At 41.4% G+C, this 15,527-nt stretch overlaps 1 protein-coding gene across 2 annotated transcripts in view; it reads left to right on the forward strand.

The window, feature by feature from the left end:
• FBXO11 (F-box protein 11) overlaps positions 1-15,527 on the forward strand; it is a 74,330-nt gene that overhangs the window by 57,207 nt on the left and 1,596 nt on the right. Inside the window, exons 12-22 of one of the 2 annotated variants that reach the window (XM_075863201.1) lie at positions 2,305-2,522; positions 2,704-2,789; positions 2,871-2,965; positions 4,318-4,440; positions 8,264-8,349; positions 8,445-8,521; positions 8,599-8,742; positions 10,655-10,765; positions 11,860-11,967; positions 12,801-12,909; positions 15,427-15,525. In XM_075863201.1, the coding sequence (XP_075719316.1) occupies positions 2,305-2,522; positions 2,704-2,789; positions 2,871-2,965; positions 4,318-4,440; positions 8,264-8,349; positions 8,445-8,521; positions 8,599-8,742; positions 10,655-10,765; positions 11,860-11,967; positions 12,801-12,909; positions 15,427-15,525 (1,256 nt within the window). The remainder of the gene's footprint in view (positions 1-2,304; positions 2,523-2,703; positions 2,790-2,870; positions 2,966-4,317; positions 4,441-8,263; positions 8,350-8,444; positions 8,522-8,598; positions 8,743-10,654; positions 10,766-11,859; positions 11,968-12,800; positions 12,910-15,426; positions 15,526-15,527) is intronic. The other variant, XR_012883261.1, reaches the window with a different exon arrangement.

Below are 15,527 nucleotides of genomic sequence, written 5' to 3' on the forward strand. Positions count from 1 at the left end.
ATTACTTTTGAGCCCCTGAAATGAGGAGGCTGTGTAGAAAAATGGTTGCAATTCCTAAACGTTTCTCAGGATATTTTTGTTCAACCCGTTAAATTAAACCTGAAAGTCTACACTTCAATTGCATCTCCGTTGTTTCATCTCATATCCAATGTGGTGGCAGCAGAGCCCAAATCATGAAGATTGCGTCACTGTCCAAATAATTCTGGACCTAACTGTATATGGTCCGCACCTAGTTTGATTACATTCTTAGTCTGGTTTTAGACGGCCTTAATGCAGCCACATTTTAGCGTCCCATATTATGGCAGCAACACGTCCCTATGGTGATTGAAGTTCAGTAGACGTGAGGTATGGGTGTTGTGGCCATATTATGGACCGATTCGATCTAAAAGTAAACCATGAAGCAGAGATCTTGAAAACAGTCAGGAATTGATACAGAAAATATATTGGAAAACTGCATAACTTTAACACTATTTGATGAAATATTACCACCTCTTAAAGGACTATTGTCAGAGAGCAGTATTAATATCTTCACCACTGACCCTGCCATTCACCGAATATGGATTGTCATTTATGGCGTCTGTTTCTGTTGTTGCGACCTACAGAAAAGTCAGGAGTCTAGTTGTTCTCTACCCTTCAGGGTTACTGCCATTGCACCTACTTTTAAATAATTCCACCAATACTTTTACGGTATCTCTTATTCATTTCAATACACCCCCAGATTCGTCGATTTTCTCTGTAAAGGATGAACGGGATAAACGTGTTTTGCACAGAAATGAGTCTCTACTGTTTTAGGAAGGAGTTACCATTCGAAAAGCGATATCCCATAGTCTCCATGAGAAATGCAGGGCAAAGTCTGCGGGAAATTGTTCGCCTGGAGAAGGTTTCTCTTGGTAAGCGTTACCCTCAAGATCGACCACGACCTGGACAACCTCGAGTGACCACAAAATGGGAGGACAATATTATCCGTGTGTTCTTAACAGGACCGATTCAATAAAGCTTGTGTGATGGAAACGAGGAAAAAAAGCGTGTCAATAACGACTGTCAAATGTCGCCTTGTAGCCAGTAGCTTGAAGGGATGTTGCAGCCTGAAAAATGTTGCTTAGGTGAATTAATAAAAAGAAGAATCTATTGTGGGCTAAAAAGCACAGGAGCTGGACCACTAGTTAGTGGAAGAAGTTTCTTTTCACAGATGAATCAGCGTTGGAGGTTTTCGGGTCCAGGAGGCAAAGTTTGTTCGTTGTGGGACGGATGAGTGTCCACAGTCAAGCATGGAAGAGGTTCCATTATAGTCTGGGGATGTTTCGGAGCTGGTGCGGTAGGTGACTTTATAAAAATCAAAGGAGTTATGGGCTCAAGTGCTACTACAACATCCTGGTGCGCCATGTTATTCCTTCCAGCACCGTCTTATTGGTTGTGGTTTCACACTACAGCAAGATAATTACACAAAACATAACTCCTGTCTTTACAAAAAGTATGTTCAGTCAGAAGAGCGACAACAGATACTGAAGAACATGGTATGGCCACCCTAGAGTCCCCATTGCAATCCAATTCAACTCCTTTTGGATCATCTGGACAGGTGGGTTCGAGATGTGCAAGTTTCAAGCTGAGAATTCCTTTGGGAGTTTCTACAAAAGAAGTGGCTGCAATCAGAGCTGAAGCTTTAGACTAGTTTGCAGTGATGTGATCGCTACGAAGGGTGGATAATTTAATGAGAGAAAAATGTAAGGAAGTCAAGTATCCATTCTTTATTTTTTTTAAACGTTCATGAGTAACATGTTTGTTTGCCTAAATACAATAAATCCGTATTCATCACAAACTAGCGTTTGTTTATTTCCAAAAATTCGATTTGGGTGGTGTGTTAAAAGGAATGAGCAGTGGTGTATATTCAATATGTAATCTTTAAAGGCGATGTACACCTTTTGTAAGCAAACTTAGATGAGATCGTTATAAGCTGGATCCTGTGTCAGACATGCAGGACCCGATCTCAGCTGAGCCCCGAGTTCAGCTGATCTGCTGAGACAGAATGATAAAGCTTCTATGTATACAGGATATATAGAAGCTGTAACATTAAAAATCTTTTTTAATAAGTCACTTTGAAAGTTGCTTAAACAATAAGTTAAATGAAAAAAAGAAATATAAAATTGCTACCAAAGGTGGACATGGCTTTTAACATATCCGGTTTTTATTTAGTTTTTTTGGGTGGTTTTTTTGCACGCTGACATGTGTACACGATATGTTTAAACCTTTCTTGTTGATTGAACTTAAATGTAATATCCTCACATTAAAAAATATCTTCCATTACAGGGCTACTTTGAAAGCTGCAACATACATAGAAATCGAATAGCAGGCTTCGAGGTAAAAGCTTATGCCAATCCCACAGTGGTCAGATGTGAAATTCACCACGGCCAGACAGGAGGAATTTATGTTCATGAAAAAGGGAGAGGGCAGTTCCTGGAGAATAAAATCTATGCAAACAATTTTGCTGGTGTTTGGATTACCTCAAATAGTGACCCAACCATACGGTAAGGAGTACACTAAATGTCCTCCACAGACAGACAAGTGACAGACAACTAGAATTAGCGACTGTCACTTTATGCTGCTTTCAGCGACCTGTTCTCTCTAAATTTGATCACTGATTTTAGGCTTTTTAAGACTTCATACTCTCCACAATTGACTTCGTTTTTTTTTTTATTTCTGTTAAAGGGGAAATGCAATTTTTAATGGGAACCAAGGTGGTGTGTATATCTTTGGTGACGGAAGAGGCCTTATTGAAGAAAATGACATCTATGGTAGGTTTTGTTGATTGCTTATTCGTTTGTCTTGCATTTTATGGTATTCTCAATTTTTACTTCTACTGCCTTTGTCCGCAGGCAATGCTCTAGCGGGCATTCAGATCCGCACAAACAGCTGCCCTATCGTCAGACACAACAAAATCCATGATGGTCAGCATGGTGGCATATATGTGGTGAGTGTTTTTATAATCTTTATCCAAATAGCATGGCATCTGTAATGTAGCTCTTTTTGTGCAGACAAAAAATTATAAACCAATTAAAAGCCCCCCTTAGCATTATCCCAGTGTGCTCGGCAATGTTGCGACTGGCAAACTATTCTACACCCCCCTTATGCGAAGTCTAAAAATGTTTGCTGGTCTAGGCACTTTAGCCCACATGTATCAAAAGTAGCGTTAGGGTCTTAGTGAATGTCAGGCTATCGGATGTCACAAACATACATGTATGCTATTTAATTTATTTAAAAACAAAAAATGTATGCTATTAAAGAGGACCAGTCGGCTCTACTGATTTTGTCTGTTTTCGTAAATACTTGTATTCCACGTGAAATAATTCTGGAGCATCTTTTCTTAGAACTCTGCATTGTGCCGTACCAATGTTATTCCTTGTTGAAATTTATGAATGATTTGACAACTGGATGTTACCAGATGGGGGAGGGGTATGTCCTAACACAGACTGACAATGTCCAATCAGTGCTTACAGAGTGAGACTAAGTAGGGACACACCCTAAAGACTAGGGGAACGGTAACACACAATTGTCAATTTATTCATATATTTCTAGGATGAATAATAGAACAGCACAACCTCCAGTTATAATAAAATATGATCCAGTGTCGTTGTCTTATGGGGGAACACCAGATCCTTGACCAGCAGTAAGCCAATGCCCACTTCTCACTCCACTTTTACAAACTGACATGAATGATCCAAATGCAACTGGTTACTAAATATCACACAGCAACTACATTATTTGGGAGTAAGGCTTCGTTCACGTTGGTGTCCCGTCGGAGGTTTCTGTCAGAACAGGACCCTGAACAGACACAAACTGACACCGACGGAAACTAGAGCAGACTACGCTATTGCTTCCGGCAAAACGATGGATCCGGTGCACAACAGACACAAACGGAAACCAGGGGCACCGGATCCGTCACAATTGAAATCAATGGTGATGGAAACGGAAAACTCTGGTTTCCGTCGGTGTCAGTTTGTGTCTGCTCAGGGTCCAGGTCTGACGGAAACCTCAGACGGAACGTCAGAACGGGACCCCAACGCAGATGTGAACGAAGCTTTAAATGTACAAAAAGACTAAATATATTGATACAGGTGGTCCATATTCTCGACCAGTTTTCTACAAGACTGCTTAGGAACTTGCCGAAAGACTTGCAGACTGACAAATCCTGTTTTCAGCATATCAGACAAAGTAAAGCTGAGTAACAGAAAAACGTATTTGCAAAATTGAATATGGTTATGTTCTGATTCTGTGTATGTGTATATATATATATGTATTTATTTTTATTTTTTTTGCTTACAGCATGAAAAAGGACAGGGTGTAATTGAGGAAAATGAAGTTTATAGCAACACCTTAGCTGGTGTTTGGGTGACAACAGGAAGTACTCCAGTGCTGCGGAGGAACAGGATACACAGCGGGAAACAGGTACATACGAAGGCTGAATTCACACACCGCATTAACTCTTGTTCTCGGATCCATTTTTTTCACTGCATTTCTTTGCACTTTTTTGGGGCTTACAATATGCAATGTGTGACGTACATGTACATCATGGAATGCCTTGTGCTAAGGCACCATGTGATACATGTATGTCATGGTAATCGCATAGGCACAAAAACTGCCCATGCGATTAACAGTGCCAATCTCGTGGTGTATTGACAGCCCGGCTCCCGTTCTAAGGCTTTGTTCACACAGTGTAGATTTTGCATTCATTTTTTTTAGCCTAACCAGAAGAAATATATAAAGGAAGGCCTTCAAGTCTCTTCTTTCCTGGATGCAATTCTGGTTTTGGCTTAAAAAATTCATTAGAAATCAACAGCAAATCTGCACTGTGTGAACGAGGCCTAAAGGCCGGTATCCGATCGAGAAGCATCTACCTAATAGGCCATACTTTAAGCCTGACTTAATAGTTTGCCTGTTAGTGATACACTGACAGGCAAAAGTGCCTTGGAATAAAAAAAATTTAAAAAAATTAACGTTAGGGGGGTATTCCCAACTTAGACATTTATGGTATATCCATAGGATAAGCCATAAATGTCAGATTCGGTCCACGCTTGGGGACCCGCACCTGTGGTGTTAATGGGGGTTGTCCGACCCGATTCGCCACTGGCCGCAGATTCCTGGTGGGGAGGGGGACGTGCATTCGGGTGACTTCTGTTCTCAACATAGGTATGGGTTCCACTGCTATCAGACATTTATGGCATATCCTGTGTATATGCCATTAGTTTGTTAGTTGGGAATACCTCTTTAAATTAAGTTTAATAGCACAAAAGTGTCTCTGCATAAAAAAAACCAACCTTTTTTTTCATTAAAAATTCTTACAATCTTTGTAAAAAAAACATATTTGGTACCGCCACAATAGGAACAATGCATAGAATAAAGTTCATTTATTTATTATATTGGGAAAAAATATATTGTTGTTTTAATAAAATTTGTCAAATTATACATACTCCAAAATGGTATCAATAAAGCTACAACCAGTCCCACAAAAAAACAGGCGCTCATATGGCCGAGTCGGCGGAAAAATGAGTTGTGGCTCTTGAAATGTAGACATAAATGACTTTGTTTTTATTGTACACAGATACTCAAATGTAGAACAAATTACAAATCTGGTAGTGACCTGTAGATTAAAGTTCACTTGTTATTTTTATCGCAAAGTAAACAGCGAAAATAAAATAAAAGTTTTTTTTTTTTTTGTATTCTACCCCCCTAAAAAGAAATTTAGTAAAAGCTAATTAATTAAATGTACCACAAATCTAGTCATTGACTTATACAAGCCCTAACACAGCTACATCGACAGAACCCGTAAGGCTCTTGGAATGTGGGGCTAAACCAACTAAGTAATTACTTTGTCCACAAGGCCCAAATTAGGCTGGCCCTTATGGGGTTAATGTCTATTGTAAAATATTAGTGTCTACATACAGTACTGTTTGGCACTTTGTAGCATTTTTGGGGCCAGTGGCGTTTCTCACAACCTAGCATGCTCCAGGTATGGCACTGTTTTTTTTTTGTTTTTTTTTATAAGATTCTCTACAGGAAGTACAAAAAGACACTAGATAAACGATATTGAAAACGCTTGATACTTGGATATATTTTTTACATATGAGAAAAGAGCGTGTGAAGGAGACCTAAGGCCGGGCTCCCACGTAGCGTAAACGCTGCAGAATTTCCGCAATGGAATTCTGTGTGGAAATTCTGCAGCATTTACAGTAGCAGCAAAATGAGTTGAACAAATCTCATGCACACACTGCAGTGAAATCGTTGATAAATTGACCTGCGGTGCCGATTTAAATTCCATAGCAATTTATGCTGCGGATTTGTTTCTCTTCTATTGCTGGTTTTCCATATTAACTTCAATGGGGATGTAAAACCTGCAACAAATAGCAAGCGTTGTGACTTTTGCAGCGGAAACGCTGCAAATCTGCCACAAAAAAAAATAATCACAAGTCATCAAAAAAACTATATATTTTTTTTTTGATAAAAAGGTTTATTCTTACCCCGGCTGTTGTCATAGCAATGCGTCGTTCTCTTCTCTATCCAGGCCGACCACCTGGTATGATGTTTCGCCCCATGTGACTGCTGCAGCTAATCACAGGCTGCAGCAGTCACATGGGCTGCAACGTCATCCCAGGAGGCCGGACTACATGCAGAACAGAGGGAAGCGTTGCCATGAGACCAGGGGGAGGGGTAAGTATAGACTGAAAAACAAAACACTGGTTTCTGCAGCTGAGTTTCCGCCCAAAAAAACACCACAATTTTGTGCGTTTTTTCGGTCTGAATTTTCTGCATGTAGGTCAGATACGCTGCATAGTTTTATGCAGCGTATGCGACCCATGGGAAACCCGGCCTTAACCACTCCTGTTTTCTCAGTGTTTCCATTTATATACCAAGATGACTTGCATAGATGATTTCAATCCTTCATATATCACAGAGCTCTATTTTCTCCTTAAAGAGGCTCTGTCACCAGATTTTGCAACCCCTATCTCCTATTGCAGCAGATCGGCGCTGCAATGTAGATTACAGTAACGTTTTTATTTTTAAAAAACGAGCATTTTTGGCCAAGTTATGGCCATTTTTGTATTTATGCAAATGAGGCTTGCAAAAGTACAACTGGGCGTGTTGAAAAGTAAAAGTACAACTGGGCGTGTATTATGTGCGTACATCGGGGCGTGTTTACTACTTTTACTAGCTGGGCGTTGTGTATAGAAGTGTCATCCACTTCTCTTCAGAACGCCCAGCTTCTGGCAGTGCAGACACAGCCGTGTTCTCGAGAGATCACGCTGTGTCGTCACTCACAGGTCCTGCATCGTGTCAGACGAGCGAGGAAACATCGGCACCAGAGGCTTCAGATGATTCTGCAGCAGCATCGGCGTTTGCAGGTAAGTCGATGTAGCTACTTACCTGCAAATGCTGATGCTGCTGCAGAATCAACTGTAGCCTCTGGTGCCGATGTGGCCGACACGATGCAGGACCTGTGAGTGACGTCACAGATCTGCACTGCCAGAAGCTGGGCGTTGTGAAGAGAAGTGGATGATACTTCTCATCAGAACGCCCAGCTAGTAAAAGTAGTAAACACACCCCGATGTACGCACATAATACACGCCCAGTTGTACTTTTACTTTTCAACACGCCCAGTTGTACTTTTGCAAGCCTCATTTGCATAAATACGAAAATGGTCATAACTTGGCCAAAAATGCTCGTTTTTTAAAAATAAAAACGTTACTGTAATCTACATTGCAGCGCCGATCTGCTGCAATAGCAGATAGGGGTTGCAAAATCTGGTGACAGAACCTCTTTAATGCTCTAGAAGATCGTAAAATGTGTTTTGTGTTAAAAGGCCACTCAGGTCATGTGCACAAGCAGCTTATATGGCCTGAAATCTACTGCAAAGTTGGCATGCAATGTCATAGGGGAAACAATCCACACAAATCCACAGCACTATAGATCATGCTGCTGTTTTGGAAGTCCACAGGTTTTTCCCACTGTATGGGAATTCTCCTTTCTCACTTCTGAGATGTCATAGTGACATGTAAAAAGTTTTTTGATCGGTGGGGGTCAGAGCACAGTCACTAAAACAAAGCGGCAGAAGCGCTCGGGTGAGCGCTGAGCTGCTTCGCCTCTGATCGGCTTTTCTCGGGAAGCCGGTGTACGGCCCCATAGACTTTCCGAGAAAAGCCGATCAGAAACAAAGCGGCTGAGCGCTCACATCGACAGAATGTGAATATCTATACACTCTTCACTTGTTTAATAGGTTGGAGTATATTTCTATGACAATGGGCATGGAGTACTAGAAGACAACGACATATATAACCATATGTATTCTGGTGTTCAGATAAGGTAAGATTAAAAGTTAATTCTCTATATAATGTTTTATCGCAGGCGTACAATTATCAAAAAATATGTTCAATGTCCTGTAATTCATTATTGTCTAGAACTGGAAGCAACCCTAAAATCAGACGCAACAAGATCTGGGGAGGGCAGAATGGTGGAATACTTGTCTACAATTCTGGTGAGATACTCCGATGTTACTTTGCAGCTCACTTGTTTTTCTCTACACGTTTATTAACCATAATGTCTTTTGCACAGGACTTGGCTTCATTGAGGATAATGAGATTTTTGACAATGCAATGGCTGGAGTTTGGATCAAAACAGATAGCAACCCAACGCTACGACGAAACAAAATCCACGATGGGCGAGACGGCGGGATCTGCATATTTAATGGCGGCAGAGGTAGTGTTTATGCTTTTATGTCGTTCACAAAAGGCTATCCTGGCCAGTTCTAATGACATATTGAGAATGAGTGTATGTACTTGAGTCACTGTTGGGCTTCATGCACACGACCATAGTTTTTATCTGTAATTACGGACAATCTGCAGACCCATTTATATCTATAGGCCACGGACACCTCTCCATATATTTACGGATGTGCGTCCGGGCGGTAGAAATGACAAGCAAAATATAGAATATGTCCTGTTCCTGTACGCAATTCTGGGGGCGTGCAAAATTAGGGACGGCTACAGATTGGCATCCGTAGCTGTCTATAATTGCGGATGCATTGCTATGCGACTCCACGGGATTCCCCAAGAAAATGGCGCCTGAGCAATCGCATGTTGGTGACGTCATTTGTAGCCTCCCTTTAATTTTTTTACAATTTATTTTTGTGCAGAGCCTTAATAACAGTGCACTAAAGACTAGGGATGCACGATGCATCGAAACTTTGATACGGTTTCGATACCGTGCACCCTCAAAGGGTTCGATACCATTATTTTATGTATTTCGATACTAAGCTATGCGGCCGCACAGCTTAGCATTGTAACACATGAATGTATGAGCGCAGGCTGCGGCTGTGTAATACAGCCATTGCCCCGCTCCTGACAACAAGTGCGCTCGGTCAGCATGAGGTGATACGGCCAGCGCTGCACTAATGAGCGGTGGCACTGAAGACAGAACATGGCGAGCGCATTGCAAAACACCCACATGTTCTGTCTTCAGTGCCTGCGCTCAAGAGTAAGGCGCCGGCCGTATCCCCTCCTGCTGACCGCGTGCGCACTTGTTGTCAGGAGCGGGGCAATGGCTGTATTACACAGCCGCAGCCCCGCTCTAATGGCGGAGATCATAGAAACCTCATCTCTGGCGCTATTCCCTTGAATGCTGCGATCAAAGCTGACTGCAGCATTCAAAGGGAAAATGAGAGGGGGGGGGGCCTTGGATCACGTCACAGGGAATCCCTGTGAAGCTTCCTTGTGACACGATTGAGGGACATACCATATATGGGCAGACAGCCCAGGGTCTATTGAAGGACCCCAGGGCTGTCTTACCATATTTCCTGTTAGATCATACTTGGGTATGTCCTAACAACTGCCTGTGTACTATCAATATATAGACATATGCCAGTACATTAAAGTTTAAAAATAAAAAAGTAAAAACAAAGTAATGTTAAATATAAAAAAATATTGTATTGTAGTCCAAATTCTGGTATCGTGACAACCCTACTACAGACCGTATTTGTGGACACCATGCCAGATATGCGGATGACTACAGATCTCTATTTGCTGATAGTAAAAAAAACATTACGGTCGTGTGCATGATTCCTTACTCATGAGGCCAAACGGACTATAAAAGGGGGGCCCCTTCTATCTGTAAATTGTCTAAGTATAAACTATACTAGACTGAGATGAAAGAGCAAGCTCTGCCCACAATTGTGAAGGGTGAAATTCTCGGCCATGTCCACCGCAAAATTCACATGGTGACATACTATGTGGGGATTTACCGGTTATTTGTGTAGTGGACAATTTCCCCTACATGTGAACATGGCCTTGGGTCATGCATTGAGATTACACTACAAAATATAATTCAAGAGGTTTAACAAAATCATTACAAGCTACATCTTTATGTGAATTCTGTATATTTAGAGGCACAAAAAAATAAAGGGCTCCCCCACTGTAATACGTATGTCTAAATAAAGCCCTACTAGAAATAACAGGACACCCGAGGTATGCTCTAAAGGCGAGTTTTATTCAGCCGTTTGTAGTACAATACTCTATAGTGCCACCTAGTGTTAGATGATGATATCCACGTACGACTAATGCTCTTCTTGCTAAATTTCAGATTATGATGATTTTGTAACTTGTTTGTGTGGCAGGGCTGCTTGAGGAAAATGACATCTTTAGGAACGCTCAAGCTGGCGTGCTTATTAGTACCAACAGTCACCCTGTCCTACGGAAAAACAGGATTTTTGATGGATTTGCTGCAGGTTGGTATTGGGTACATGGTATAAACATTAAAATAAATTGTAAGATGGAGTGTAAGAATTGGGCAGTCTGCAGCACTTGCCGTGAAAAACACCAGAACGCTGATGGATCCAATTAAAGACAAAGGAATCCATCAGGCATCACCATCATCTGAAAACTGATCCGCTATAGTTGCCATGGCTCTGTTATAAGCGGAAGCAGTGTTGCTGGTGTCAACAAAATCTTTAGCCACTGTCTTTGGAAAATCATTCGAACGTCAAGGTTTTAATGCATAAATTCACTACATTCTGGAGATGGGACGTTAATCCAGGGATTTACTCTAAATGCAATATTTAGCGTCGGAGAGGATTTTTTTTCCCCCTTAAAGGGGTTGTCTACTACCGGACAAATGATGACCTATCCACAGTATTGGTCATACGTATGTGATCTGTGGGGGTCTGACACCCAGACCCCCACTGATGCCTGTGGCCTCCAGATGTCATTGCACAGTATGCAATGTACGAAGCTGGAAGCAGTTGGCTTCCAGCTACTGCAGCTCGGCCGCTATTCAGTGACTGGAACCATCTGCTTCCGATATTGACGTCCGATGCCTGAAGGCGGCTGATCGGTGCGGGGTTTCGGGTGTTGGATTATAGTTTGGACTTAAGGGACCGGTCTTTTTTTTTCAACCTTATTAACTATTGTATATCAGGGAAATATATGCACAGCAATATACACACCATGATTCCTATCAATTTGAGCGCAAGCAAATCTAATATTTGACCAGATCAGCAATCAAAGGCTGTTTTACCACAGTTTGTCTGCTGCACCTTAGACAGAGTACAAGCTGCTGTAACCTATGGCCCATATTCTGTTGGCTCAGAGGGCAACAGATTTTTCCTCCTCTTCCCTGTTCTTGTCTATAATGTTCCCACTCATAAAGGAATCCTGTTATTAGGGGATTGATGTAAATTCAGTTCCAAATTCCTGTTCAACTGAAGGTTGGCTGAAGCTGAGCCTGTGCTTTACACACTTTAATAACTGGTTGTGTAGTTATTGAGAACTACAAATGTATAGACAAATTGAAATGACAAATTTCTCAATGTTTTATTTGAAGGTATTGAAATTACAAACCATGCGACTGCGACCCTAGAAGGCAATCAGATATTCAACAACCGATTCGGAGGGCTATTTCTGGCATCTGGCGTTAATGTTACTATGAAAGGTATGTGTAGTTCATGTCATGTTACACAATGAATGCTACGAAATTGAAGTAGCCTGGTTTACAGATCTCCACTATTTAGCTACAGAGTTTTGGTTTTTTTAAGCAGGTGTGGAAGTCATGTACTTTTTGGGGGGTGTAATAGGAAAATGGCATTTTTTTTATTTTTTATTTAAACAAGAAAATAACAGCTGATAGTTAAGTATTCAGTCTGGACATTTCACCCGTCCACGTCACACGTCACCTACTACACGCCATGTGCTGGGTTAGTCATCAGCTCACTAATTTTTTTTATTGCAAGTATTCCCAATTTAGATTCGCAATTTAGATTCCCAGTTAACTAAAATGTTCAGATTTATCAGATAGTCTTTATCTGTTAAACGATGTCCAAGAACCAATAACATTGCATTCTGAAATCTCATATCACTAAAGACAGTAGAAAGTAGCTCTGGTGGTGGAAGACTTTGTATGTTAGTACCTTGTGGTCTACCCTGGCAGGGGCCACAAAGTAGTGAGTGTGGTTGAAAGTAACTTCTTCAACTTTCCATTTAAATGCAAGCGGCAGGAAGGCTTCATTCACACGGCCATAGTAACTATGAATGTCCTATATTTCATACCAAAAACTTGATCGATCTGAAAAATTCAGGGACGTGCGGGTCCCCCCCCCTAACAGATTCTGATCCCGTTTTTGCCATAAAATCTAGGACGTTTATACAGAGCGTTTAGAATCCAGTTCTTATGGGCTGCTTACTGTGAGCAGCTACATTATTTTTCTAGTCTGCAGTAGGCGAATGTTGCCATTAAGTATTCCGGTCCTATTTTTGTATTTCTTGCAGATAATAAAATAATGAACAATCAAGATGCCATAGAAAAAGCAGTCAATAGAGGCCAGTGTCTATATAAGATATCAAGTTACACCAGCTACCCCATGCATGACTTTTACAGGTAACATTTAATTTTTTTGGTCTTATGGGATCACAGCTAACCAATTTACATTCCAGATTCCCCTCTTTCTGCTGCCGTTAAGGCTGGGGCGTGTTCTGTCATCTGTTATAATAGCATTCATTCTACTACTGCTTACTATACAGTGTGGCTGTATATTACCATACTGCAAAATAACTCACTCATTCACTTGGCTCTTTATTAAACGTAGGACATTTTTCCATGTAAAGATAATGCACGTTATCTGTTACTTTCAATTGAAACATGTAGAAGGTTTTCAGTAGAGCAGCTAGTAAAGTACCTGCAAATTTCAGGTGCGTTGTATTAACAGCAGTTATTATTGAAGGGAATACAAGAGATAAGGAGAATTTAAAGTCCTGTGGTTGCCTTGAGATCCATGGGTATGACCTGCTAATCTAGACGGCTATAAAACAAGAGCGTACAGCTGCCTTTCATAGATCTGGCAGGAGCGCTCTCTCTGACCTCTTTCCAATCAACAGCTAATTCCCGGTCACTGGGGCTTGTTGAATGTCGTACACAGCACTTTGAAGGAGTTAAGGGCCACATTTGATTGAGTTGTACTGATCCAAACATTGCTAGTATAGGAAGCAAAATGAGGTTTTTGTGTGATGTAATGTACCTTCAAACAAAATGTACTTTTAAACTGATCTATTGGTTTGTAAGGGTTCATTTACACCAACATTTATGGCCCATGAAGTCACCTTTGGGCCCTGTTCACGTGGAGTTTTTTTGCAGGCAGATTTTGGCCTGCACGCTGTCTGCTGCGTAAGCAACAAAACGGCGCGAAAACCTCTTTCTCTGACCTATTGATGTCAATGGGAGGTCAGAGATGGAAACGCCCGCAGATGGGGCATGACGCCTATGCCTCCCATTGAAGTCAATGGGAGGTTATTTCGGGTGCTTTTTCCACTTAGTTTCTGCATCAAAATATTCTGTGAACGACCCCGAAGTGTGACTTTACACGAGTAATTTTTGTGGCAATTTTTGTAATCGTGGCAAAACTGCGATGGCACAAAAAAAACAAACCTTGATAATACACAGAATCTCTCATTTAGAAAATTTCTCTCATCTACTGATATTTGTTACTGCTTATAGGAGGTAAAACATACACTTGTATACACTATATGGTAGTTGTTTACAACAGAGCTCAAAACCCTGGATTTGTTTTTAGATCTGATTCTTGCTTGCAACGTTTAGAAAAGATTTTAGAATGTATTAAGGCCCCATGCACACAACCGTGCCCGCAATCACGGCCGGCCGCCGACTGACAGCCGCATTTTCGAGCCGTGCTTCCATACAAAGTACGGACATGTTCCATAATTCCCGGAACATTTCCACGGCACGGACACCCTTCCGTAGTGCTACGGAAAGGTGTCCGCGTTCAATGAAAGTGAATGGGTCCGTTTTTGCGGACCGTAATTTCGGTCCGCAAAAACGGAGGTTTTTTTTTTTTTACGGTCGTGTGCATGGGGCCTGACTCTTGAGTTAAAGGGTTTTTATATACAGATTGATCCCTGTATCGAACATACATTTGGAGGCTGCAAACCTGTACATACCTGCTGACTGGATACAGTTATATGCTCTTCTCAGCTATGCTCTCTAACCTAAACCACCAGGACATCAGACCGCTCTGAACTATAAGGCCGGGTTCTTACTTCGGTCAAAATGTAATAAATTTTTTTTGGGCTAAAATCTTAGCAAAATGGTGCAGTTTTGTAGTGGTCAGGCTCCGTTCACATCTGTATTGGGGGTCCCGTACTGACGGTCTATCGGAGCGTTCCGTCAGAACAGGACCCTGAACAGAAACTGAAACTCCCGGTTTCCGTTTGTGTCAATCACCATTGATTTCAATTATGACGGAGCCGGTGCCCCTGGTTTCCTTTTGTCACTGTTGTGCACCTGATCCGTCGTTTTGCCTGAAGCAATAGCTTAGTTGACTACGCGATTGCTTCCAGCAAAATGACTGATCCGATGCACAACAGAGACAAATGGAAACCATGGGCACCGGATCCGTCACCTTTGAAACCAATGGTTCTGGAAATGGAAATCCCTGGTGTCTGTTCAGGGTCCCGTTCTGACAGAAAGCTCAGACGGTATGTCCGAATGGGACCCCCAGCGCAGAGGTGACCAAAGCCTTAAAAATGCAGCCTCGGTGAGATTTCAAGCAGTTGATGTCTTTTGTTGACAGAGCATTGACTGGATTGGTTGCAATTGTATTTACTTCAGGACTAGGTACGTCTGGGTTTGCAGCAACTGAAATGTTTCACTGATAAACTAATGTTACATTTAAACAATATATTAGAAAGTTGTAGAACTTCTCACATATAATCATAAAGCTTTATTAATAAAGATTAATTTGACATTTCTAAAGCTACAAGATGTAGGACCAGAATTACTAATGTATACCTGTAAACATGAGGTTGGAATATCAGGCTTTTATGTTTATACTAAAATTGAAAGATGTAGAAAATAACAGCTTGAAATTTTCTTGATCCTCAGATGTCACACCTGTAACACCACAGACCGCAACGCCATCTGTGTGAACTGCATTAAGAAATGTCACCAAGGCCATGATGTAGAGTTTATTAGACATGACAGGT

Source organism: Rhinoderma darwinii, chromosome 4 (assembly GCF_050947455.1).
Source record: "Rhinoderma darwinii isolate aRhiDar2 chromosome 4, aRhiDar2.hap1, whole genome shotgun sequence".
Taxonomy (NCBI): Eukaryota; Metazoa; Chordata; class Amphibia; order Anura; family Rhinodermatidae; genus Rhinoderma; species Rhinoderma darwinii.